The 27,217-nt window shown below is 45.3% G+C and overlaps 1 protein-coding gene across 3 annotated transcripts in view; it reads left to right on the forward strand.

The window, feature by feature from the left end:
• LOC120986802 (phospholipase A2 inhibitor subunit gamma B-like) overlaps positions 1-26,833 on the forward strand; it is a 39,965-nt gene extending 13,132 nt beyond the window's left edge. The window contains exons 2-4 of one of the 3 annotated variants that reach the window (XR_005775799.1): positions 14,299-14,445; positions 20,648-20,791; positions 26,342-26,832. Coding sequence is in view for 1 of the 3 variants with exons in the window: in XM_040415504.1 (XP_040271438.1) it covers positions 14,193-14,445; positions 20,648-20,791; positions 26,342-26,595 (651 nt within the window). In the remaining 2 variants the exon portion in view is untranslated. Of the gene's footprint in view, positions 1-13,853; positions 14,446-20,647; positions 20,792-26,341 lie in introns of those variants that run through there. The other 2 variants (XR_005775800.1, XM_040415504.1) reach the window with 2 other exon arrangements.
• The last annotated feature ends 384 nt before the right edge of the window (positions 26,834-27,217 follow it).

A 27,217-nucleotide genomic window follows, 5' to 3' on the forward strand; every position in this document is an offset into this window, starting at 1 on the left:
ACTTCTGAGGGACAGGCCGACATCCGGAAGAAGCCATGTTGTCTCTGGATATACAAGAACATACTTAGATATGGAGATTAGGAAAAATTTTCTCTAAATCTGATTTTCCTGGCCCTTCGTGGTAATGAATCAATTTTTTCTTAAAATGTCGGCTAAACGTGTTACAAAGTGAAAGTAAGAAGCGATATCACCCATAATGCCATGCAGACAGCCAATCAGCAGCTAGCCATCCCCTATGATGTCACAGCCCTATAAATCGCTCATCCTGCCCGTTCTCCGCCATTTTACTGTGAACTGAGTACAGGGAGAGACGTGACAAACGCTAGAGACAGTGATTAAGAAAGCATTTATTTATAAAATATTGTATAGGAAGAGTTCAGGAACAGCCTAGGGAGATCGTAGGGAGACTTTTTGCACAGTATAGGGAGTGTATAGGGAGAGTGCAGGGACTTGGCTGATAGATAAGCAATTCTATCTCACCAGATATAGACTGGGAAACTGAAACTTGTACATCTCATAAAGGAAACAGGTTCTTGGCAATAACCAAAGACAATTACCTCTCCCAACTGGTTCAGGACCCGACTAGAGGGACGGCCATACTGGACTTAGTATTAACCAATAGGCCTGACAGAACAACAGATGTGCAGGTTGGGGGACACCTGGGAAATAGTGACCATACAGTAATAACCTTCCAATTATCATTCAAAAGAGCGTTTCTTCAGGGAGGAACAAAAATACCAAACTTCTAAAAAGTTACATTTAGCCAACTAAGAGAGGCCATAGGTGTAACTAACTGGGATAAAGTCCTCAAAAATAAAAATACAGTCACAAAATTGGATATTTTTAAAAGCATCCTAAAATCTCATTGTGAGAGGTACGGTATGGGAATAAAAGGTTAAGGAACAAGAAGAAACCAATGTGGATAAATAGAACTGTAAAGAAAGCAATAAATGATAAAAAGAAAGCATTTAAATCGCTAAAACAGGAGGATGGTGAGGAAGCACTAAAAAACTATAAGGAAAAAAATTGATCATGTAAAAACAAATAAAAGTAGCCAAACTAGAGACCGAGAGATTAATTTCCAAAGAGAGTGAATCTAACCCTAAAATGTTCTTCAATTATATAAATGGTAAAAAGCATAATGCTGAAGGTGTCTGCCGATCCCAGAGTAATGATGGGGGAGTTGCAGAGAGCGACGAGGAGAAAGCAAAGCTATTAAATATTTTTTTTCTCCACTGTATTCACTGAAGAAAATAAACTGTCAGATGAAATGCTGAATTTAAAAGTAAATTCCCCATTAAAAGTGTCCTGTCTGACCCAGGAAGAAGTACAGTTACGTCTTATAAAGATTAAAATAGACAAATCGCCAGGACCAGATGGCATACACCCCCGTATCCTAAGAGAATTAAATAATGTCATAGCCAGACCCTTATTTCTGATATTTAAGGACTCTTTACTGACAGGGAGTGTTCCACAGGATTGGAGCATAATAAATGTGGTGCCAATATTCAAAAAGGGTCCAAAAACAGAGCCCGGAAACTATAGGCCGGTAAGTTTAACATCTGTCATGGGTAAACTGTTTGAAGGTTTTCTAAGAGATTTTATCTTGGAGCACCTCAATGAAAATAATCAAATAACGCCATATCAGCATGGCTTCATGAGGGATCGGTCATGTCAAACTAATTTAATCCGTTTCTATGAAGAGGTAATTTCTAGACTTGAAAGCGGCAAATCAATGGATGTCGTATATCTGGACTTCTCCAAAGCATTTGACACTGTACCACATAAAAGGTTAGTATATAAAATGAGAATGCTCGGACTGGGAGAAAACATCTGTATGTGGGTAAGTAACTGGCTCAATGATAGAAAACAGAGGGTGGTTATTAACGGTACACACTCAGATTGGGTCACTGTCACTAGTGGAGTACCTCAGGGGTCAATATTGGGCCCTATTCTCTTCAATATATTTATTAATGATCTTGTAGAAGGCTTGCACAGTAAAATATCAATTTTTACAGATGACACTAAACTGTGTAAAGTAATTAACATGGAAGTGGACAGTATACTGTATATATATTACAGAAGACAGTATACTATATATATATTACAGAGGACAGTATACTGCTACAGAGTAATTTGGATAGATTGGAGGCTTGGGCAGAGAAGTGGCAGATGAGTTTTAACACTGTCAAACTAAGCTGTAAAAACCAGTGTCAGGCAGCTGCTGCCAATAAGATAATGGGTTGCATCAAAAGGGGCATAGATGCCGGTGATGAGAACATATTCCTACCACTTTACAAATCACTAGTCAGACCACACATGGAGTACTGTGTACAGTTCTGGGCTCCTGTAAACAAGGCAGACATAGCAGAGCTGGAGAGGGTTCAGAGGAGGGCAACTAAAGTAATAACTGGAATGGGGCAACTACAGTAGCCTGAAAGATTATCAAAATTAGGGTTATTCACTATAGAAAAAAGATGACTGAGGGGAGATCTAATTACTATGTATAAATATATCAGGGGTCAGTACAGAGATCTCTCCCATGATCTATTTATCCCCAGGACTGTGACTGTGACGAGGGGACATCCTCTGCGTCTGGAGGAAAGAAGGTTTGTACACAAACATAGAAGAGGACTCTTTACGGTAAGAGCAGTGAGACTATGGAACTCTCTGCCTGAGGAGGTGGTGATGGTGAGTACAATAAAGGAATTCAAGAGGGGCCTGGATGTATTTCTGGAGTGTAATAATATTACAGGCTATAGCTAGTAGAGAGGGGTCGCTGATCCAGGGATGCCTAAATGGAGTCGGGAAGGAATTTGTTTCCCTTTAAGTGGGGAAAATTGGCTTCTACCTCACAGTTTTTTTTTTTGCCTTCCTTTGGATCAACTTGCAGGATAACAGGCCGAACTAGATAGACAAATGTCTTTTTTCGGCCTTATATACTATGTTACTATATTACTATGATGATCGAGATTCTAAAATATGAAATGACTGGTGAAAACTCAAGAGGACCTGTCCTCGAGGTCCTACAGAGAACTCAAATGATACATTTTTTAAAAAGGGGGGAATGTTGGGGAAATTTAAAATTTACTCTGTGTTTTCTAGAATGGACTTTATTGTAATTATTTGAGGTATGTATGTGCAGGGCCTTGGTCTATTCGATAAAAAGGTCAGAAGTCACGTAGGCATAGATCATTGATGCCCTGAAACTATAGACAAGCATAAAAGTGGACATCTGGAACAGATCTTGTTCTCAGAAACTTTTTGATGGATGGCCTCCAATGTCTGTAACTTTTTTTCATATGCCGCTCTAACTGTGGATATATTGTTAAAACTGGTTCAAACCAGTTTTAACTGTGCCTTAAAATTCTCTATATAAACTCAACTTGAGAATAGACTGCAGACATCCTGCTGAACCTCCATACAGTGTGTTTGTCTCTTCTTATATAAGAACAAAGATAAATTACCTCCTTTTAACCTTAAATTCAGATGACATTGTGATCCTTCCTTGGTAAAGAAAATTCTACTGACACTGTTGTATGTCGGCCATAAATGCTATGGAATCTCTGCGGAAGCGTAGAAGTATCACCAGAAGTCTGCTGTTAAGGTCTGGATCAGACAGTCAGACATCATTTAGCAAGACGCCGTCGCACCTGGCGCTCGAGTCGAATACTACTCGTATCTGCCCTGTTTTTTTAGGATGATACATGCCGAATATGGGTAAGTACCAACACTTCTCAGAGTCTTGGAGCACAGGTACTATTTCTGCATGGTTGTTCTGGAATATTCTTTCCATGAAGGTAAAGAAATGTTCTCTCGTCTCTGGTGTCCTCTGAAGTTTGTACTTGAGGGAGATAAATCGGCTGTAGACAAGTTCTTTGTTGTTAGGTAAGCGTTGTCTCTGAGGTTTAATCGGTAAAGGTGCAACCCAGATTTTTGACTTGTCTTTTAATATTCCTTGATCCATGATATCCAAGAACAGCCTGTTTTCTATAGACATTGCGACCCTGTTGTCTTCTCTTGTCCTGTGGAAAACTGTGCACCCTAAGTGATCTTGCTCACCATCATCATGGTCTTCAGAGGAGATATCTGCAAAAGGACAAGGCACAGGTGCACTGTGTGGCAATTCATTTATAAGGAAACTGCTGTGACATGGCTAGAATAGGGAAGGACGTCCATTCTCAAGTGTGTTGGTGAGCATACTGTTGACTGTTGTGTGCTCCTCCTAGACAGACATCTCCTATGATGACCCATCCTAGGTCAAGTCTCTGGATGTATGGAGTGTTCTGGGGACCGTTAATCTGTCCTCTAGCCTTGTGAACTCGTAGTATGTCTTTTCCAAGGAGCAAGACTATTGGGGCTTCTGGGTCCAGTTCCAGTATCAGGGGAGCTATACGCTTCAGGTGGGGGTGGTATGCCGCTACCTCTGGTGTAGGTATCTCAGACCGGTTGTCAGGTATGTGATTGCACTCCAGTATGGTTGGCAGGGACAAGCAGGTTTGACCATCTATCGACTCCACCTTGTACCAAGTTGCTTTCCTCCCCGCTGTCTCAACGGTACCTGCACATGTCCTTAAGGAGTAGGGAGAACCAGGCCCTACGATGCTGAAGTTGTCGAAGAAGGTGGATTAGGCTAAAGACCTGTTGCTTTGATCATCTAAGATTACGTATACCATGATCGCCTTATCTCAGTGACCTACCAGATAAACTCTGACAAGGCAGATTTTGAAGCAGGACTTCACTCCTGCGAGTCCTTTACAGATCTCTGTAGAGTGAGCAGTGACTACTGTGATGTCTACGTCAGTGTCTATCGGCTTTCCATCATGCTCCTCTGCTTGGGATGGTACCTGAGAGAGTGGTCCAGGGTTTAAAGCCATGTTGTGTTCTGTACTGCCGCATTCTGTGCATGTCACACTGACCTTACAGTTCCTGTCAAAGTGCGATGTTGTAGCTCAGCACTTGAAGCATATGTTGTTTTCTTTCAGGAATTCTTTGCGGTCCTCTAAAGACTTCTCCCTGAAGGCTCTGCATTTTAGTAGAGAATGTGGTTTCTTGTGCAGGGGGCATTGTTTGGTAAGATCTTTGGGTATGTTCTCTTCTTGTGAAGACTTAAACTGCCTGTAAGGAGAACCTGTGGAGGCAACATTAAATTTGTGGACTGCCACTGGTGTGTTATGAGGTTGAACACCAGGGGTAGTGGAACATGACAATGTACAGTCAAAACTGAGATTGTTTCTGATCCTTGTCTGTATGTAAAGTCAAAACTGAGATTTTTTTCTGATCCTTGTCTGTTGAGTAACAAATTCTACAAACACCACGAATGGGGGAAATGGTACATTATAAACCTGTTTATAATGAGAGCCATGTGTGATCTACAGAAAAAAATGAAGGAAGGATCCCGGAGACAGATAAATTCCTCTTTCAGCTCTTCTTTATTATTTATAGACAGTAGACAGACATAACCATCAGGTGCACGGCAAGATTGACGCGTTTCGGGTGAGTACCCTTAGTCGTAACAAATTGCTAAATGTGGCCCCTCAATATAAAGGAGTTGAAATTACCCCTCCTCTAATGGGGGGGAACTGGTTTCAAGCAACATCCGTTGCACCACACCTAGACACACCTTTTTTCCAGCTTGCATCAATCAGTTTGTGATTACTAAAACACTGTGCGAACCTTCCTCTGGCATCTTAACCTCAGGTTAACCCGTGATTGCATTCCGTACAAGTCGCACAGTGTGAATACTTCATTGTATAGAAAACATAAAATATGTATAAAAAACTTTGAAAGAACTTATTTATATATATCAATAAAATACTGGGTGCACACAGTAGAATACATAACGATATGTGTCATTACCTAGTATTTTATGTCAGTTATATCTATATCTGGGCTGGCACATGTCTTTTGATGTTCTTCTCACTAGTTCTAGGGGTACCAATATAGTTTATATGACCACAATAACAGTATGTATGTGTGGTATCCCCTATCACTGGGAGGGTTGCGCATCTCTGTTCGTCACTGGTTTCATAGCACTGGTATGACACGGCGCTTCTATTTTCCATTTATTTAGATGTTGCAAGTAATAATTTTCCAACGATTATGCGCAGGACCGAAACATTTTCATGTTATGTTCCACCTGTTACCTGACTTACTTTGTAATGGTATCCTAAACTCCCAGTTTGATACCGGGCAGGTGGTGATCTTCCAATTCCACTGACATGTAATAATGTATTTCCAACATTATATGTCTAGACAAATCTGCTCTGAGAATGTCATTATCAGGGAATCAATCAGTATATGTTATAATGCAAAAGGCCACCGTATTTGTACTTGTTTTTGTATGTCAACGTTTGTACCAAAGTTTTTTATACATATTTTATGTTTTCTATACAATGAAGTATTCACACTGTGCGACTTGTACGGAATGCAATCACGGGTTAACCTGAGGTTAAGATGCCAGAGGAAGGTTCGCACAGTGTTTTAGTAATCACAAACTGATTGATGCAAGCTGGAAAAAAGGTGTGTCTAGGTGTGGTGCAACGGATGTTGCTTGAAACCAGTTCCCCCCCATTAGAGGAGGGGTAATTTCAACTCCTTTATATTGAGGGGCCACATTTAGCAATTTGTTACGACTAAGGGTACTCACCCGAAACGCGTCAATCTTGCCGTGCACCTGATGGTTATGTCTGTCTACTGTCTATAAATAATAAAGAAGAGCTGAAAGAGGAATTTATCTGTCTCCGGGATCCTTCCTTCATTTTTTTCTGCCTGCCACGGGAACACTTCCCCAGGGCCCTCGGAGCCGGGATTATGTACAGACCAGATAGGTGAGCTGGATTATTTCTTCCTTTTCCATGTGTGATCTACTTCTCCTGTAGGTTATAACTGAGTTTTTGGAAAATCGGGTTGACACCTCTGGCGGTGTCCAGGAATGCTAGCCCTGGCAGATCTCCTTCTGCCTGAGCATGTACCTCTATCAACAAGTCACTGAGTTCCCTGAGTTTCTGGTAACCCCTACCCACTATTCTGGGAAAATTATCAATTCTCTTATATTAAGCATTTTCTATAGCTTCTATTGACCCACAACACTCATCAAGTCTTTCCCACAACATCTTTAGGCCTTTGCCCGGATAGTTTATGGTAATGTCTCTGATTCTTTTGGAGTGTTCTGCAGACTCCCTACCAAGAGATCTAACTCATCACTACAGGAAAGATCTAAGTCCCTTATGGTGTTCTGGAAGGAAGCACGCCATGCCCTGTAGTTCTCGAGGCAATCAGTGAACTTTATAAGTTCCTTGGTAACCAGCTCCCGTTTAGCAAAGGACTTAGCAAAGTCCATGGCGGCCTGGTTAGCGCCAATACTACCTGGTGTGTTGTTGTTATGCTGCATGTGTGGTGAATCACCATACCTTTTAGGGGTTTCTGGCTTAGGGAAGTCTGTATAATACCATTCTGACACGAAGGTTGTCCCTTTTAGTCGAAGCGAAGGTTATAGCTTCTGTTCTGTAGGGCGGTAGTTGTGGTCAGCATCACTTTGTACTGTGGTTCAAGGTAGGATCTTTGGCACTCTGTATAAGCTGGCTGATATACTGGATCATAGTCATCGTCTTGGGATGCTGATGGATGTATTCTGAGACACGCTGTGTTGGATCTTGTTCATCTATGTCTGGCCCAGGTACTTGGCTGTGTTTCTCGGATTCAGGGAACTCCAAGGCTTCTAGGAACTCTGCTTTGGCTACTGCAGCTGCCGCTTCTTTCTCTGCGGCTAGTTTTTCCATTGACACTTGCAGCAGTACTCTCTCCTTTTCCATTGACGCATGACAACGTACTCTCTCTTCTTCCAGTGACTAGAGTTGAGCGGACACCTGGATGTTCGGGTTCGGCAGGTTCGGCCGAACTTGAAAAAATAATTCGGGTTCGGGACCCGAACTTGACCAGAACTTGACCCTGAACCCAAACCCCATTGAAGTCATTGGGGACCCGAACTTTGAGCACTAAAATGGCTGTAAAAATGTCATGGAAAGAGCTAGAGGGCTGCAAAAGGCAGCAAAATGTTCTTAAGAGCATAGCAAATGCTCTGCAAACAAATGTGGATAGGAAAATGAATTAAAAAAACATAAAAGACCTTAAAAAAATAAAAATTAGGAATGATGTAGGAGGGAGAGGTTGAGGAGGCAGTGAATGGGTGGATGTGGCCGTGTAGGCTCACGTGGCAGTCTAGGTGGAAGCTGCAGCGAAGGAGGAATAGGTAGCCAACACAGATGTGTGTTATTTTGCATTTTTACATAGGGGTACCCCCCCAATATTGGGACAAAAAAAAAAAAAGGAATCATTGCACTTGAGTACAAGGATGGACGGTTGAGGCTGTTAGAACTGTCTATTCTGCACAAGTTACAGACAAGTCTTGTGGGATCCAAGCCTGGTTCATTTTAATGAACGTGAGCTTGTCCACGTTGGCTGTGGACAGGCGGCTGCGTCTGTCTGTAATGACGCTTCCTGCCGTGCTAAATACACGTTCAGAGAGTACACTGGCTGCAGGGCAGGCCAGCACCTCCAAGGCATACAGGCCAAGCTCTGGCCATGTGGACAATTTGGAGAACCAGACGTTGAATGGGGCAGAACCATCAGTCAGTACGTGTAGTCGTGTGCACAGGTACTGTTCCACCATGTTGTTCAAATGCTGCCTCCTGCTAACACGCTCCATATCAGCAGTTGGGGCCGGTTGTTGCGGCGAGATGACAAAGCTTTTCCACATGTCGGCCATGCTAACCCTGCTTTCTGAGGTGCTGGCGCTGACACAGCTGCGTTGGCGACCTCTTCCTCCTCCCCTGCCTTCGCCTTGTGCTTCCACTTGTCCCCCGGCGTCAGTCGGGAATGCTCTCAGGAGCGCGTCTACCAGCGTGCGCCTGTAGTCGCGCATCTTCTGATCAGTGAGGGAATTAAGGACGGCACATTGTCTTTGTAACGGGGATCCAGCAGGGTGGCCACCCAGTAGTCAGCACACATTAAAATGTGGGCAACTCTGCTGTCGTTGCGCAGGCACTGCAGCATGTAGTCGCTCATGTGTGCCAGGCTGTCCAGAGGTAAGGACAAGCTGTCCTCTGTGGGAAGCGTATCGTCTGCGTCCTTCGTATCCCCCCAGCCATGCACCAGTAATGGGCCCGAGCTGCGTTGGATGCCACCCAGCTGTGAACATGCTTCCTCCCCATCCTCCTTCTCATCCTCCTCCTCCTCATCCTCCAGTAGTGGGCCCTGGCTGGCCAAATTTGTACCTGGCCTCTGCTGTTGCAAAAATCCTCTTTCTGAGCCACTTCTAAAAGACTGGCCTGAAAGTGTTAGAGATGACCTCTCTTCCTCGTCCTCCTCCTAAACCACATCCTCTTCCATCATCGCCCTAAGTGTTTTCTCAAGGAGACATAGAAGTGGTATTGTAACGCTGATAACGGCGTCATCGCCAGTGGCCATGTTAGTGGAGTACTCGAAACAGCGCAACAAGGCACACAGGTCTCGCATGGAGGCCCAGTCATTGGTGGTGAAGTGGGGCTGATCCGCAGTGCGACTGACCCGTGCGTTCTGCAGCTGAAACTCCACTATGGCCTGCTGCTGCTCGCACAATCTGTCCAGCATGTGCAAGGTGGAGTTCCACCTGGTGGGCACGTCGCATATGAGGCGGTGAGCGGGAAGGCCGAAGTTACGCTGTAGAGCAGACAGCTCTGACATTTCGGGGTAGTTGTGAATGAATTTCTGCACCACCAAATTCAGCACATGCCCCAGAGCTGCAACGAGATTTCGCCCATTATCGCACACCACCAGGCCGGGCTTGAGGCTCACCGGCAGCAACCACTCGTCGGTCTGTTGTTCTATACCCCGCCACAACTCCTGCGCGATGTGGGGCCTGTCCCCCAAACACATCAGTTTCAGAACGGCCTGCTGACGTTTACCCCTGGCTGTGCTGAAGTTGGTGGTGGTCGCTGACCGGATGAGGAGGAGGAAGCCGAGTAGGAAGAGGAGGTAACAGGAGGCAAAGAATGCGATCCTTGGCGGTGGAAGGACGTGCGCCAAACAGCTCTTCGCCTGGGGCCCAGCCGCCACTACATTTGCCCAGTGTACAGTTAGGGAGATATAGCGTCCCTGGCCGTGCTTACTGGTCCACGTATCTGTGGTTAGGTGGACCTTGCCACAGATGGCGTTGCGCAGTGCACACTTGATTTTATCCGATACTTGGTTGTGCAGGGAGGGCACGGCTCTCCTGGAGAAGTGGTGGCGGCTGGGAACGACGTACTGTGGTACAGCAAGCGACATGAGCTGTTTGAAGCTGTCCGTTTCTACCAGCCTAAATGACAGCATTTCAAAGGCCAGTAGTTTAGAAATGCTGGCATTCAGGGCCAGGGATCGAGGGTGGCTAGGTGGGAATTTATGCTTTCTAGCAAAGATTTGTGAGATGGAGAGCTGAACGCTTCCGTGTGACATGGTGGAGATGCTTGGTGACGGAGGTGGTGTTGTTGGTGGCACATCCTCTGTTTGCTGGGCGGCAGGTGCCAACGTTCCTCCAGAGGCGGAGGACGAGGCCGAGGCAGCAGCAGAAGAGGGAGCAGGAGGGGTCTGAGCCCTTTCTTGGTTTTGAAGGTGCTTACTCCAGTGTATCCCGTGTCTCGCATGTAGATGCCTGGTCATGCAGGTTGTGCTAAGGTTCAGAACGTTAATGCCTCGCTTCAGGCTCTGATGGCACAGCGTGCAAACCACTCGGGTTTTGTCGTCAGCACATTGTGTGAAGAAGTGCCATGCCAGGGAACTCCTTGAAGCTGCCTTTGGTGTGTTCGGTCCCTGGTGACGGTGGCCAGTAGCAGGCGAACTGTTTTGGAGACGGCTGCTCTGCTTTTGCACCCTGCTCCCGCTTTAGCTACGCTGTTGGCTCGGTCTCACCACTGCCTCTTCCTCCGAACTCTAAAAGTCAGTGGCACAACCTTCATTCCATGTGGGGTCTAGGACCTCGTCGTCCCCTGCATCGTCTTCCACCCAGTCTTCCAACCTGACCTCCTTTTCGGTCTGCACACTGCAGAAAGACGCAGCAGTTGGCACCTGTGTTTCGTCATCATCAGAGACGTGTTGAGGTGGTATTCCCATGTCCTCATCAGCAAACATAAGTGGTTGTGTGTCAGTGCATTCTATGTCTTCCACCCCTGGGGCAGGGCTAGGTGGATGCCCTTGGGAAACCCTGCCCGCAGAGTCTTCAAACAGCATAAGAGACTGCTGCATGACTTGAGGCTCAGACATGTTCCCCGATATGCACGGGGGTGATGTGACAGACTGATGGGCATGGGTTTCAGGCGCCACCTGTGTGCGTTCTGCAGAAGACTGGGTGGGAGATAATGTGAATATGCTGGATCCACTGTCGGCCACCCAATTGACTAGTGCCTGTACTTGCTCAGGCTTTACCATCCTTAGAACAGCATTAGGCCCGACAGAATATCGCTGTAGATTCTGGCGGCTACTGGGACCTGAGGTAGTAGGTAACAGTCACTTATGCATGTCTAATCCCAGATGTGCAGTATATCAGAGGGTTTTTTCACCCCAGTAAGCACAAAGCCGTATTTCTGGCCTAAATGTGACAGTCACTTATGCATGTCTAATCCCAGATGTGCAGTATATTAGAGAGTTTTTTCACCTCAGTAACCAAAAAGCCGTATTTCTGGCTTAATTGTGACAGTCACTTATGCATGTCTAATCCTAGATGTGCAGTATATTAGAGGGTTTTTTCACCCCAGTAAGCACAAAGCCGTATTTCTGGGCTAAATGTGACAGTCACTTATGCAGGTCTAATCCCAGATGTGCACTATATGAAACAGATGTATTTTTTAACCCCAGTAAGCAAGAAGCTGTATTTCTGGACTTGCAGACATGCAGATAGCCTGTGCTGGTGCACTATCGTTGCATAAAATGGCTGCCGATTATGTATTGATATTGACTAACTGAAGGAAAAAAAGTTTGTTGTTCAGCAGTAGTTGGCTCAGGGCAGGCTTAAAAAAATTGTGCACTGCACCCACAAAACACATTTGCTGTAGATCGCTGAGTAAAGAAGCAGTGCTGAATCTTCATAAGATTTCTCCCTGATCTCTCCCTCACAGCAGCTGCAGCCTCTCCCTACACTAATCCGAGCAGAGTGACGTGCAGCGCTACGTGACTCCAGCTTAAATAGAAGCTGGGTCACATGCTGCAGTTGGCCAATCACAGCCATGCCAATAGTAGGCATGGCTGTGATGGCCTTTTGGGGCAAGTAGTATGACGCTTGTTGATTGGCTGCTTTGCAGCCTTTCAAAAAGCGCTATAAAAATCACCGAACACCAAACCCGAACTTTTACGTAAATGTTTGTGTTCTGGTCCGGGTGCCGAAAACACTAAAGTTCGGTACGAACCCGAACTTTACAGTTCGGGTTGACTCAACTCTACCAGTGACGCTCTCTCTTTTTCCATTGAAGCTTGGACGCATGCTCTTTCTGTTTCTTGATCTGCTTGCCTTACCTTTAGTTGCATCTCTTGTGCAGCAAAGGAAGAACTGACTTTTGCAGCCTCAGCTTCTGCACGGGCGAGAGCAGCCTTTTCTTTTATTGAGGACTTGCTAGAGCAGCTTGCTCGTAACCTGGTCCTGTATGATGATGCCTGGCTAACGGACATTGTGTGCCTTTTGCTGGCTGCTTAATGTCTCTGTGTGGACTCAGTCTATTGTGAGATAGTGACAGGTCTCACGCAGGTTAGAGGCAAGGAAGGGGTGGATAGTGCGGTCCACGCCCCTATTCCACCACAGGTGAGACCAGCTGGAGGTACTCAGCCTGGCAGAAAGCAAGGGGGGGAGTGTGTTACCTGTGGACAGAGGCCTGGAGGCTCTGTCTGTGTGGTCTCAGCTGGGCAAGGCTGGGAGATAGCCTGGAGTTGGGTGACGAAGCGATGCCTGGGAGGGTCGCAGGGCTATAGTCAGGCGGACTACTAAGCCCCAATCCCCCCCAATAAACACTGAACTGGAGACAGTGAACGTACTGGACTCTGTACAGCCAGAAGGCCGTGGGACATTGGCTGACAAAGCCGCATGGGTTCACAGGGTGTGAACTGTGACTTAGGTGAGTCAGAAACTTCATATTTAGTTAGAGCCCAGCCGGGCAGGTGTTTATTTTGTATTATTTATGTTTAGTTTGCTGAGGCACAATAAATGCACTGTTTGGACATGAAACCTGGTGTCCTGAAGACGATTCTTGTGAGAACGACCACGGAATAAGAGACGATCCCTTACACTATATAGAAACGAACGTCAGCATGGTCTGGATCGTGCTGCACTTGCTGGGGGTTGCACTCTCACTTCTTGTGGCTGTATGACAGCCGCTGCAATCTTGTACGCAGGACCACATGTGTGATGGCAGCTCCGTATAGTCAGATCCACTATCGCTGGTGACTAGCATCTGTTTTACTGACCTATCTTCATACATGTTCACACAGTGTGCAGTGTGACATTCAGCATAAGCCATTCCTGTCTTTCAAATAAGATGGCTGCCTGTACATAAGATTGCATGTCTAGCTAACAGTATTAACAATTCCCTGAGTGACAATTACAACTAGCTGAACAGCTCTGCAACACACGATATCCCTGAAACAAAGATAGATCTCTCATCAGATATGCTTTTACAAGGACGGTGAAGTTTAAGAAGGAGACATGCATAGGACATCTCTGAACTGTGTCCTGGAGACTTCTCTTTTCCCAGGATGCTTTGGACTCCCACAATGCCTTGCACCTCCCACAATGCAGCAGTATTTGTAACAAGAAAAACAAAGTGTAATACAATTTAACACTGCTAGATGGTGCTATAGCCACACTAATAACTGCAGAAATACCAAAACTGAGCAGACGTGATCTGTAATGATTCTCAAACTCTGCTGGGCAGAACAGGATCTGTGTGTCAGGATGCTGCTGCATTTCCTCTGTAAAGTCCCTTGCGTGTTCTTTCCATCTTATCTACTGTCTACGTTGGCTGACTTTTTTGGATTCTTTTCTGTCTCTCCAAACTCTGCCATGTACAATCTCTTTCCCCAATATGCTGCAATCTGAGAGAGGGAAGGTGGAGAGCAGAGAGAGCTATCAGTAACAGAAGCAGTGTAAAGTGGGCCTGGCAGCAGGGGTGCATTCGGTCTGCTGGTTCACCACCATGTGGGTGTTGCAGTTGCCATACAGTTCTGCGCTAAATTTGTGTGGAGATTACCATGAAATAGGCTGCTGTGAGGTGACAAAATCTATTTTCTGTTCATCTGCAGGTAAGATAACGTATATATTTTTCAGAAGAGCATGTGTAGTTCAAGATGATTGTGACTTCAAGGGAAATCGTGACCTATATGGACAAACATACAGGGTGGCCACTACCTGCTGTTCCACTGATGGCTGCACTCCTCCTGTTCCTACATGTAAGTTGTCACTTTATTCTGAGATGTCACCACAGAGGACTCATACTGTAGCTTTTCTTTTTTACTCTCTACTGGCCAAACATCACAATATTCTGTGCCTTTAGGGCTGATTATAGACTGGACCTCTGCCCATACTACAGATGTGTCCACCCTTACCTTAGTGGCAGACTGGGAAAGGACTACAATTTCTCATCAAACAAACCAAATGCAATATGATAACTAGAGATGACCGAAGTTTACAGAAATGTCATTCGTCTGCTTCTCCGAATTTCACAAAGAAATTCACTTTGTGTGAAATTACTTTGTCGCAAAGTGCATTTCTTTGTAAGCATTGGGTGCAATGACAGGGAACAGTGGTTGTGCAGCTCCCCGTCATTGTACCCCTCATATGCCGCATTCATCGCTGATTGCGGCATCTGAGATAAAAAATGAGGGCTTTCGGGGGGTTAATTTGTTTAAAGAAAAAACGGTTCTCAGATGAAAATGGCTCAAACAGATGCTAACTGATGTAATAGGATGTTTTTTTCTTCTCTTCTTCTGATGGATCAGAAGAACGGAACGCTAAGCGATGATGAGAACTCAGCCTAACAAAACCTTTCAAAGGCAGAAACTCACAGCACAGCCACTGGGTGGCAGCACATAGACACACACATAGGATGGTCATCTCATACCACAATATCACCATATTATGTTGTTTTGAAAAGTTGGTTATCTCATGGCACACATATCAGGACATGTTAAGCCAAGAAGAAGGGTAAGGAAAGTCACAGTCATATCTTTGTACTGTCCTCACACTGTACAGCATTGCATGCTGAAAGCTCTACTTTAAATGCGTTCTCCACCCAGGGTGGCTTCTTTATGTCAATTAAGGCTAGTTTCACACATGTGGTAAGAGATCCAGCATTTGCGGAAAGTACCAGAATGCTCACTGACCCCATTTACTATAATTTACCCATTTGACAAATACCCACGCAGCGGTTTTTATTTAAAAAAGCCTTCCACACCAGACCCCAGAATAAATACAGACTCCCACAACATACCCCAGAATTAATACAGACTCCCACACCAGACCCCAGATGAGACCTGAAAATCTACACAGACCCCTGGGCCAGACCCCAGAATTAATACAGACCCCAATACCAGACCCCCGAATTAATACAGCCTCTCACACCATACCCCAGAATTAATACAGACCACTACAGCAGACCCCGGAATTAATACAGCCTCCCACACCAGATCCCAGAATAAATACAGCCTCCCACACCAGATCCCAGAATAAATACAGCCTCCCACACCAGATCCCAGAATAAATACAGACTCCTACACCAGAAACCCAAAAATAAATATAGACATCCACACCAGACCCCAAAATTAATACAGACTTTCATACCAGTCCCCACAATTTATACAGACTCCAACACCAGACCCCAAAATTAATACAGACTCCCACACCAAACCCCAAAATTAATACAGACCCCCACACCATACCCCAGAATTAATACAGACACTTACACTAGATCTTAGAATTAATAAAGACTTCCATAACAGTCCCCACAATTAATACAGACTCCCACACCATAATCCCAAAAATAAATACAGACATCCACACCAGACCCCAGAATTAATACAGACACACACCAGACCACAGAAAAAGTATTTTTCGCTTTATAAGATGCACCCTAAGTTTAAGAGGAGGAAAATAAGAAAAAATATATTTCATCAGACCTAATATCAGATCCTCAGATCAGACCCCCATAAATATCAGGACATCACATTAGACCCCCTTATCAGGACATCACATCAGCCCTTCATGTCAGACACCCATCAGACCTCAGATTAGCCCACCTTGCCATACCCCCATCAGACCTCAGATTAGCCCACCTTGTCAGACCCCTATCAGACCTCAGATCAGCCCACCTTGTCAGACACCCTTCAGACCTCAGATCAGCCCACCTTGTCAGACCCCCATCAGACCTCAGATCAGCCCACCTTGTCAGACCCCCATCAGACCTCAGATCAGCCCACCTTGTCAGACCCCATCAGACCTCAGATTAGCCCACCTTGTCAGACCCCATCAGACCTCAGATCAGCCCACCTTATCAGACCCCATCAGACCTCAGATCAGCCCACCTTGTCAGACCCCCATCAGATCTCAGATTAGCCCACCTTGTCAGACCCTTTTTCAGACCCCAGATCAGCCAACCTTGTCAGACCCCCTTCAGACCTCAGATCAGCCCACCTTGTCAGACCCCATCAGACCTCAGATTAGCCCACCTTGTCAGACCCCCATCAGACCTCAGATCAGCCCACCTTGTCAGACCCCATCAGACCTCAGATTAGCCCACCTTGTCAGACCCCATCAGACCTCAGATCAGCCCACCTTGTCAGACCCCTATCAGACCTCAGATCAGCCCACCTTGTCAGACCCCCATCCGATCTCAGATTAGCCCACCTTGTCAGGCCCTTTTTCAGACCTCAGATCAGCCCACCTTGTCAGACCCCCTTCAGACCTCAGATCAGCCCACCTTGTCAGACCCCCATCAGATCTCAGATTAGCCCACCTTGTCAGACCCTTTTTCAGACCCCAGATCAGCCCACCTTGTCAGACCCCCTTCAGACCTCAGATCAGCCCACCTTGTCAGACCCCATCAGACCTTAGATTAGCCCACCTTGTCAGACCCCCATCAGACCTCAGATCAGCCCACCTTGTCAGACCCCATCAGACCTCAGATTAGCCCACCTTGTCAGACCCCATCAGACCTCAGATAAGCCCACCTTGTCAGGCCCTTTTTCAGACCTCAGATCAGCCCACCTTGTCAGACCCCCTTCAGACCTCAGATCAGCCCACCTTGTCAGACCCCATCAGACCTCAGATTAGCCCACCTTGTCAGACCCCCATCAGACCTCAGATCAGCCCACCTTGTCAGACCCCATCAGACCTCAGATTAGCCCACCTTGTCAGACCCCATCAGACCTCAGATAAGCCCACCTTGTCAGACCCCTATCAGACCTCAGATCAGCCCACCTTGTCAGACCCCATCAGACCTCAGATCAGCCCACCTTGTCAGACCCCCATCAGATCTCAGATTAGCCCACCTTGTCAGACCCTTTTTCAGACCCCAGATCAGCCAACCTTGTCAGACCCCCTTCAGACCTCAGATCAGCCCACCTTGTCAGACCCCATCAGACCTCAGATTAGCCCACCTTGTCAGACCCCCATCAGACCTCAGATCAGCCCACCTTGTCAGACCCCATCAGACCTCAGATTAGCCCACCTTGTCAGACCCCATCAGACCTCAGATCAGCCCACCTTGTCAGACCCCTATCAGACCTCAGATCAGCCCACCTTGTCAGACCCCCATCCGATCTCAGATTAGCCCACCTTGTCAGGCCCTTTTTCAGACCTCAGATCAGCCCACCTTGTCAGACCCCCTTCAGACCTCAGATCAGCCCACCTTGTCAGACCCCCATCAGATCTCAGATTAGCCCACCTTGTCAGACCCTTTTTCAGACCCCAGATCAGCCCACCTTGTCAGACCCCCTTCAGACCTCAGATCAGCCCACCTTGTCAGACCCCATCAGACCTTAGATTAGCCCACCTTGTCAGACCCCCATCAGACCTCAGATCAGCCCACCTTGTCAGACCCCATCAGACCTCAGATTAGCCCACCTTGTCAGACCCCATCAGACCTCAGATAAGCCCACCTTGTCAGGCCCTTTTTCAGACCTCAGATCAGCCCACCTTGTCAGACCCCCTTCAGACCTCAGATCAGCCCACCTTGTCAGACCCCATCAGACCTCAGATTAGCCCACCTTGTCAGACCCCCATCAGACCTCAGATCAGCCCACCTTGTCAGACCCCATCAGACCTCAGATTAGCCCACCTTGTCAGACCCCATCAGACCTCAGATAAGCCCACCTTGTCAGACCCCTATCAGACCTCAGATCAGCCCACCTTGTCAGACCCCCATCAGATCTCAGATTAGCCCACCTTGTCAGACCCCCTTCAGACCTCAGATCAGCCCTCCTTGTCAGACCCCCATCAGATCTCAGATTAGCCCAACTTGTCAGACCCTTTTTCAGACCCCAGATCAGCCCACCTTGTCAGACCCCCTTCAGACCTCAGATCAGCCCACCTTGTCATACCACCTTGTCAGACTTCAAATTAGATTAAAATAAAAAAACTTCTCTTACCTATCCTGCACCGCGGCTCCTCTCCACCTCCAGCAGAAATCACGCTCTGCCTTCTTCTCGGCTTGCGCTGCTCTGTCACCTGACTGTGTGCAGCATCAGGTCATAGTGTGCGCACTAGGTCCTGACGTTGTACGTGGTCAGGACAGTGAAGCGCAGGCCCCAGGAATGAAGACCGGGAAAGTGAGTATTACAAGCGCTTGCGGCGCTTCACTCCTGGCTTCCAGAACCTAATGGATACTAGTGAGCACTTCTATATGGAAGCGCTCACTAGTATTCATCTTTATATGATGCACGGCTATTTTTCCACCACTTTTAGGGGGAAAAAGTGTGTCTTATAAAGCGAAAAACACGCTAATACAGACTCCCACTCCAGACCCCAGAATTAATACAGACCCCTACACCAGACCCCAGAATTAATACAGACTTCCATACCAGACCCCAGAAATAATATAGACTCCCACACCAGACCCTATAATTATTATAGACCCCCACATCAGACCCCAGAATTAATACAGGAACCCACAACAGACCCCAGAATTAAAGAGGACCTTTCACTACTGTACAAACGAAAAACTAACTAGATCAGTGGGCAGAGCGGTGCCCAGGGGTCCCCCTGCACTTACTTGTATGTCTGGGCGCCGCTCCGTTCGCCCGGTATAGGCTCCGATGTCTGCGCTCCCTCTGACTGATTTCTTGTATGAGGCGTGTCCCTTGCTGCAGCGCTGGCCAATCACAGCGCACAGCTCATAGCCAGGCATACTCCGGGCCAGCTGCATTCCTCTCTTCACTGTAAGGGCTCATTCACACGGCCGTTGCCCCTCCGTTGCCGTATTGCGGCCCGCATACGGCGGATCAGCAGTACACGGGGCACCGGCCATGTGCATTCCGCATCACGTATGCGACCCAGTCACTTGAATGGTTCCGCAAATCCGGAGATGCAGTGTGGAATAGAAGCATGGAATGGAACCCCGCAGAACCACTACGGAGTCCTTCCGTGGGGTTCCGTTCCGTACAATTTGCGGTCCGCAGCACAGGCACGGCGGGAAAACGGCAGTGTGAATGAGCCCTAAGTAATATTGGAGTTGACTATGCTTTTCTATGAAGAGGTAAATTGTAAAAAAAAATGTACAGTGTAGGATGTGGTGGGCTTTTTTAATATTTTTACAATTGGGGTTATGAACAACATAAGTAACATAAGTAATGTGTATGTAAGATGACCATATGGCACCTACTAATATAGTCTTTGTTGATCTTCTGTGCCGTTTGCTATATTTCATAACCATGCCCCAAATCGTCTGTGCGATCCTGTCCATAAGATGGCTGCTTCCAGTGTCGGACTGGGGTACCTAGGGCCCACCAGTAAAATTTATTTTGGGGGCCCACCGTACGGATACATTCGAATATAATAAATCATTTAACAAGTTTTTTATATGAACATCGGCTGGTTGAGATGCTGTACATTGAATATATGTATATAGTGCAGTAAATCTAATGTGTTATGTGCCACTTGTGCAACAGGTGGGAGACTAGGGGCCCACATTGCTCAGGGGCCCACCGGGGATTCACCTGTACCCCTGTGGGCCAGTCCGAGCCTGAATGCTTCATTCATACACACTGCACTCACATTAAATTCTCAACAGAAGAAGTACAGAGGGAAGGAGAAGGTATTTGAATGGAGGAGGCATCACATGAGCGGCCATTTTATGGACAAGACCTCTGTGTGGACAGTACTAAAAACTTGGCAAACAAGGGGGCACACCTTATGAAATATAGAAAATGGTGCAAAATTCCACCAGTAACCAGAAAGTGGCCATCCCTTTGCTTAAAATACTCTATATTAGGGATGCTCAACCTGCGGACCTCCAGCTGTTGCAAAACTATAACTCCCAGCATGCTTGGACAGCCTACAGCTATTAGGGCATACTGAGAGTTGTAGTTTTGCAACAGCTGGAGGGCCGCAGGTTGAGCATTGTTGTATATTACTATTTACCGCTCTCTTCCCTGATAGTATTACCCAGCAGCGATGAGCCCAATGGTCTGACGTGTCCATCCTGCGTGCCTAATAATGTCACCAAGTGTAACTCTTCAGAAACTGTAACATGCACCGGAAATGAGACTGTCTGTTTTTTTTTGGAAATGAAAGGAACAACAGGTAATTTCTTTAGAATCAAAGTATTTGTGTTACTTTATCTTTTACCAGAACAAATTATTCATTATTTTGTTTCAATGGATCTGAAATTCTGAGCTGATAAATCTCATTCTATACCTACGCTATCAAGAGATCATTATTCTACTAAAAAGCTGCAAATCCCCTGAATACACACATCGAGTGACATGATACAATTCTGTCTGCCTTCATCTACCACTAGAGGGAGCTTACTGAGAATGTGTATGCAGTGAGCTCCCCCTAGTGGTGGCTATCAGTAGTCAGCATTTTATTTTGTAACTCAATGGCTCTGTGATGTGAAGCAGGGGATTTGGAGGTTTGTATAAAAATGAGCTCCAAACTTTTTTTTTTGTAAGATACAGTGGATATAAAAAGTCTACACACCCCTGTTAAAATGTCAGGTTTCTGTGATGTAAAAAAAATGAGACAAAGATAAATCATTTCAGAACTTTTTCCACCTTTAATGTGACCTATAAACTGTACAACTCAATTGAAAAAATTATTTTAGGTAGAGGGAAGAAAAAATATAAAAATTAAATAATATGGTTGCATAAGTGTGCACACCCTTAGGCCTCATGCACACGGCCATGTTCCGTGGCCGAGAGCGGTCCGTGGTAACACGGCCTGGATTCCTGTTGAGAGCAGGAGCGCACGGCATCATTGGTTGCTATGACGCCGTGCGCTTAATGCCGCCTCTGCACTACAGTAATACACTCGTATAGTGTATTACTGTAGTGCAGCGGCGGCATGAAGCGCACGGCCGCAGAACATGGCCGTGTGCATGAGGCCTTAAACTAATACTTTGTTGAAGCACCTTTTGATTTTATTACAGCACTCAGTCTTTTTGGGTATGAGTCTATCAGCATGGTGCATTTTGACTTGGCAAGATTTGCCCACTCTTCTTTGCAAAAACACTCCAAATCTGTCAGATTGCGAGGGCATCTCCTGGGCTCAGCCCTCTTCAGATCACCCCACAGATTTTCAATCGGATTCGGGTCTGGGCTCTGGCTGGGCTATTCCAAAACTTTAATCTTCCGGTGAAGCCATTCCTTTGTTGATTTGGATGTATGCTTTGGGTGGTTGTCATGCTGAAAGATGAAGTTCCTCTTCATGTTCAGCTTTCTAGCAGAAGCCTGAAGGTTTTGTGCCAATATTGACTGGTATTTGGAACTGTTGTTAATTCCCTCTAGCTTAACTAAGGCCCCAGTTCCAGCTGAAGAAAAACAGCCCCTTGGCATGATGCTGCCACCACCATGCTTCACTGTGGGTATGGTGTTCTTTTGGTGATGTGCAGTGTTCTTTTCCCACATGCTTTTGGGAGACTTCAGAAGTGTTTTTGAAAAATGTAGCCTGGCTTGGATGTTTTTCTTCGTAAGACTAGGCTTTCATCTTGCCACTCTACCCCATAGCCCAGACATATGAAGAATACGGGAGATTGTTGTCACATGTACCACACAGCCAGGACTTGCCAGATATTCCTGCAGCTCCTTTAATGTTGCTGTAGGCCTCTTGGTCGCCTCCCAGACCAGTTTTCTTCTCGTCTTTTCATCAATTTTGGAGGGACGTCCAGTTCTTGGTAATGTCACTGTTGGGCCATATTTTCCCCACTTGATGATGACTGTCTTCACTGTGTTCCATGGTATATCTAATGCCTTGGACATTCTTTTGTCCCCTTCTCCTGACTGATACCTTCTAACAATGAGATCCCTCTGATGCTTTGGAAGTTCTCTGTGGACCACGGCTTTTGCTGTGGGATGCGACTAAGAAAATTTCAGGAAAGACCAACTAGAGCAGCTGAACTGTATTTGGGGTTAATCAGAGGCACTTTACATCATGGCCGGTGTATGCCGACTCCTATTTAACAGGATTTTGAATGTGATTGCTTAATTCTGAACACAGCTACATCCCCAGTTATAAGAGGGTGTGCAGACTTATGCAACCACATTATTTTAGTTTTTTTGTTTTCTTCCCTCGACCTAAAAGATTTCAGTTTGTTTTTCAATTGAGTTGTACAGTTTATAGGTCACATTTAAGGTGGAAAAAGTTCAGAAATGATTTATCTTTGTCTCATTTTTTTACATCACAGAAACCTGACATTTTAACAGGGGTGTGTAGACTTTTTATATCCACTGTATATTAGGAAATGAATCAGCAGAGAAGCTTAGATTGTATTAAACAGCAGAGGTTCACTTGAAATAAATGCACGTCCTACCAAATGTTTAACCCCTTAAGGACTTAGGACGTACCGGTACGTCATGTGTTGTTCCGATCACTGCCGCCCGGCCGGCTGTGATCGGAACAAGGTGCCTGCTCAAATCATTGAGCAGGCACCTCGGCTAAATGCGCGTGACCCCCCCCATGTCCGCGATCGCAACAAACCGCAGGTCAATTCAGACCTGCGGTTTGTTGCGATTTCTGCAGTTTCTGATCCCCGCAGTCCCTGACCGCGGCGATCAGAAACTTTAGTGTGGCAAAAATATATATTTATCACCCCCCTGCACCTCTGAATGATTTTAGCCCGGTGGGAGGTGCAGGGGGGGGTTGGGGGCGGTGCGGGATGCGGGCGGTTCGGCAGGCGGGATCGCGATCCCCCGCCTGCCTCCCATTGAATAATCGTTGGTGTACAGTGGGTATACCAGGGTGCCAGCACATTGCTGGCACCCTGGTATAAACGGCTGACATCGGTGATGCGATGTCAGCCGTTTAACCCTTTCCATACAGCGGTCCGTACGGACCGCTGTATGGAAAAGGTTAACAGTAAGAGGGAGCTCCCTCTCCGATCGGGGGGCTGCTGTGCCTTTGCAGCCCCCCAATGGAGAGGGAGAGAGCCCCCAGACAGCCCCCCGCAGCCCCGTGCTCACCCTTCCCCGTCTGCGAAGTTCTGAGCAGACGGGGACGGTTCCCATGGCAACAGGACGCCGTCTCAGGCGTCCTACTGTCCATGGTGCTGAACAGATCTATGCTAAAAGCATAGATCTGTTCAGTGTAAGTAAAATACAGTGCAGTACCCTATATAGAGTACAGTACTGTATTATACAGACATCAGACCCACTGGATCTTCAAGAACCAAGTGGGTCTGGGTAAAAAAAAAAGTGAAAAAAAGTGAAAAAAAAGTAAAAATCCAAAAACCCATTTATAACTGATTAAAAATGAAAAAAATAAAATTCCCTACACATGTTTGGTATCGCCGCGTCCGTAACGACCTGATCTATAAAATGGTCATGTTACTTTACCCGAACAGTGAACGCCATAAAAATAAAAAAGAAAAAACTATGATGAAATGGAATTTTTGCCCACCTTACTTCCCAAAAAAAGGTAATAAAAGTGATCAAAAAAGTCGCATGTACGTCAAAATTGTAACAATAAAACCGTCATCTCATCCCGCAAAAAATGAGACCCTACTTAAGATAATCGCCCAAAAACTGAAAAAACTATGGCTCTTAGACTATGGAAACACTAAAACATAATTTTTTTTGTTTCAAAAATGAAATCATTGTGTAGAACTTACATAAATTTAAAAAAGTATACATATTAGGTATCGCCGCGTCCGTATCGACCGACTCTATAAAAATATCACATGACCTAACCCCTCAGGTGACCACCGTAAAAAAATAAAAATAAAAACGGTGTAAAAAAAAGCCATTTTTTGTCATCTTACGTCACAAAAAGTGTAATAGCAAGCGATCAAAAAGTCATATGCACCCCAAAATAGTGCCAATCAAACCATCATCTCATCCCACAAAAAATGAGACCCTACTTAAGATAATCGCCCAAAAACTGAAAAAACTATGGCTCTTAGACTATGGAGACACTAAAACTTTTTTTTGTTTTAAAAATGAAATCATTGGGTAAAACTTACATAAATTAAAAGAATTGTATACATATTAGGTATCGCCGCGTCCGTGACAACCTACTCTATAAAATTACCACATGATCTAACCTGTCAGATGAATGTTGTAAATAACAAAAAAAAAACTGTGCCAAAAAAGCTATTTCTTGTTACCTTGCAGCACAAAAAGTGTAATATAGAGCAACCAAAAATCATATGTACCCTAAACTAGTACCAACAAAACTGCCACCCTATCCCGTAGTTTCTAAAATGGGGTCACTTTTTTGGAGTTTCTAATCTAGGGGTGCATCAGGGGGCTTCAAATGGGACATGGTGTCAAAAAACCAGTCCAGCAAAACCTGCCTTCCAAAAACCGTATGGCATTCCTTTCCTTCTGCGCCCTGCCGTGTGCCCGTACAGCAGTTTACGACCACATATGGGGTGTTTCTGTAAACTACAGAATCAGGGCCATAAATAATGAGTTTTTTTTGGCTGTTAACCCTTGCTTTGTAACTGGAAAAAAAATATTAAAATGGAAAATCTGCCAAAAAAGTGAAATTTTGAAATTGTATCTCTATTTTCCATTAAATCTTGTGCAACACCTAAAGGGTTAACAAAGTTTGTAAAATCAGTTTTGAATACCTTGAGGGGTGTAGTTTCTTAGATGGGGTCACTTTTATGGAGTTTCTCCTCTAGGGTTGCGTCAGGGGGCTTCAAATGGGACATGGTGTAAATAAACCAGTCCAGCAAAATCTGGCTTCCAAAAACCATACGGCGCACCTTTCACTCTACGCCCCGCTGTGTGCCCGTACAGTAGTTTGCGGTCACATATGGGGTGTTTCTGTAAACGGCAGAGTCAGGGCAATAAAGATACAATCTTGTTTGGCTGTTAACCCTTGCTTTGTTAGTGGAAAAAATAGGTTAAAATGGAAAATTAGGCAAAAAAATGAAATTCTCAAATTTCATCCCCATTTGCCAATAACTGTTGTGCAACACCTAAAGGGTTAACGAAGTTTGTAAAATCAGTTTTGAATACCTTGAGGGGTGTAGTTTATAGAATGGGGTCATTTTTGGGCGGTTTCTATTATGTAAGCCTCGCAAAGTGACTTCAGACCTGTAGTGGTCCCTAAAAATTGTTTTTTTGTAAATTTCTGAAAAATTTCAAGATTTGCTTCTAAACTTCTAAGCCTTATAACATCCCCAAAAAATAAAATATCATTCCCAAAATGCTACAAACATGAAGTAGACATATGGGGAATGTAAAGTCATCACAATTTTTGGGGGTATTACTATGTATTACAGAAGTAGAGAAACTTTGAAATTTGCTAATTTTTCAACATTTTTGGTAAATATGGTATTTTTTTATGCAAAAAAATTTACTTTTTTGACCAAATTTTAGCAGTGTCATGGAGTACAATATGTGACGAAAAAACAATCTCAGAACGGCCTGGATAAGTCAAAGCGTTTTAAAGTTATCAGCACTTAAAGTGACACTGGTCAGATTTGCAAAAAATGGCCAAGTCCTTAAGGTGAAATAGGGCTGAGTCCTTAAGGGGTTAAGAATGTGCCACCGTAAGACAACCAGGAAAGGGATTCTCTTTCCAGTGATTATTTTGTGATGCAGGTGAAGAAACATTAACCATTCATTGTGCAGATCTTGTAGTGTCAGAAATGTACTTAATACCATAACAATTAAATCTCTGCAGGTGAAGTGACAAATATGTGGGGGTGCGCAACTCAGAGCTACTGTGTTCATGTGGCCAATGAGGATATCAAGATACTTCATGCTACAGGAATAGCCCAGACTAATTATATCTGTTTCCGTGGTTTAATCAGTGTCCAAAACTACATCCAGACTCCGGCTATTATTTCAACCCGCCCCAGTGGAGGCATAAGTGTCCAGAAAGTCGTCCTGACTCCGGCCGTCGTGTGTCTTCTACTGCTGACATGGCTTTTCTAGAAGATGTCCAGGTCCATGTGGCCGATGCTGACGTTCCTGTAGTTGTCAGATCTATTGTTGAGCAAATCAAAGTCCACGAGGTGGACTTCGATCCAAATATTAGTTACATTCCGATTCCCCGTGAGGCTGAATTTGCTTCGTGGTAGCGAAACGATTTTCCCTGAAATGGTATAAAAAACGAAAGCAAGAAAAATCGTACCTATCTTATCCATTTGCTCGCGACGGGCCGGATTGAAGATCTCGCACGAAATCCTGTGTGCGGTGTCATATGACGTCACCACACCAGCCGATGTGATGACACCATAGGCCACACAAGATTTCGCGCCAGATCTTCAATCCAGATGGCAGTGGCCGGGCCGTCGCGAGCAAATGGATAAGGAAGGTATAATTTTTTATTTGACACTGTTATTACCTATGAGCGCGGCATCTGAGGGGTACAATGGCGCAATTGCTGCTCTCTGTCATTGTACCCGCTACTTACAAAGAAATGCACTTCGTAATTTGTCACAATGCCATTTTTTTTTAATTCGTTGAAGGAACACTGCCTGTTTTAATCCATCTTAATATAGTTGAATGGAGAATAAATAATGGAAACCAGCATTTACGTCTGGTTTCCGTTATT

The sequence above is a fragment of the Bufo bufo genome, chromosome 1 (genome assembly GCF_905171765.1).
Source record: "Bufo bufo chromosome 1, aBufBuf1.1, whole genome shotgun sequence".
Lineage (NCBI taxonomy): Eukaryota > Metazoa > Chordata > Amphibia > Anura > Bufonidae > Bufo > Bufo bufo.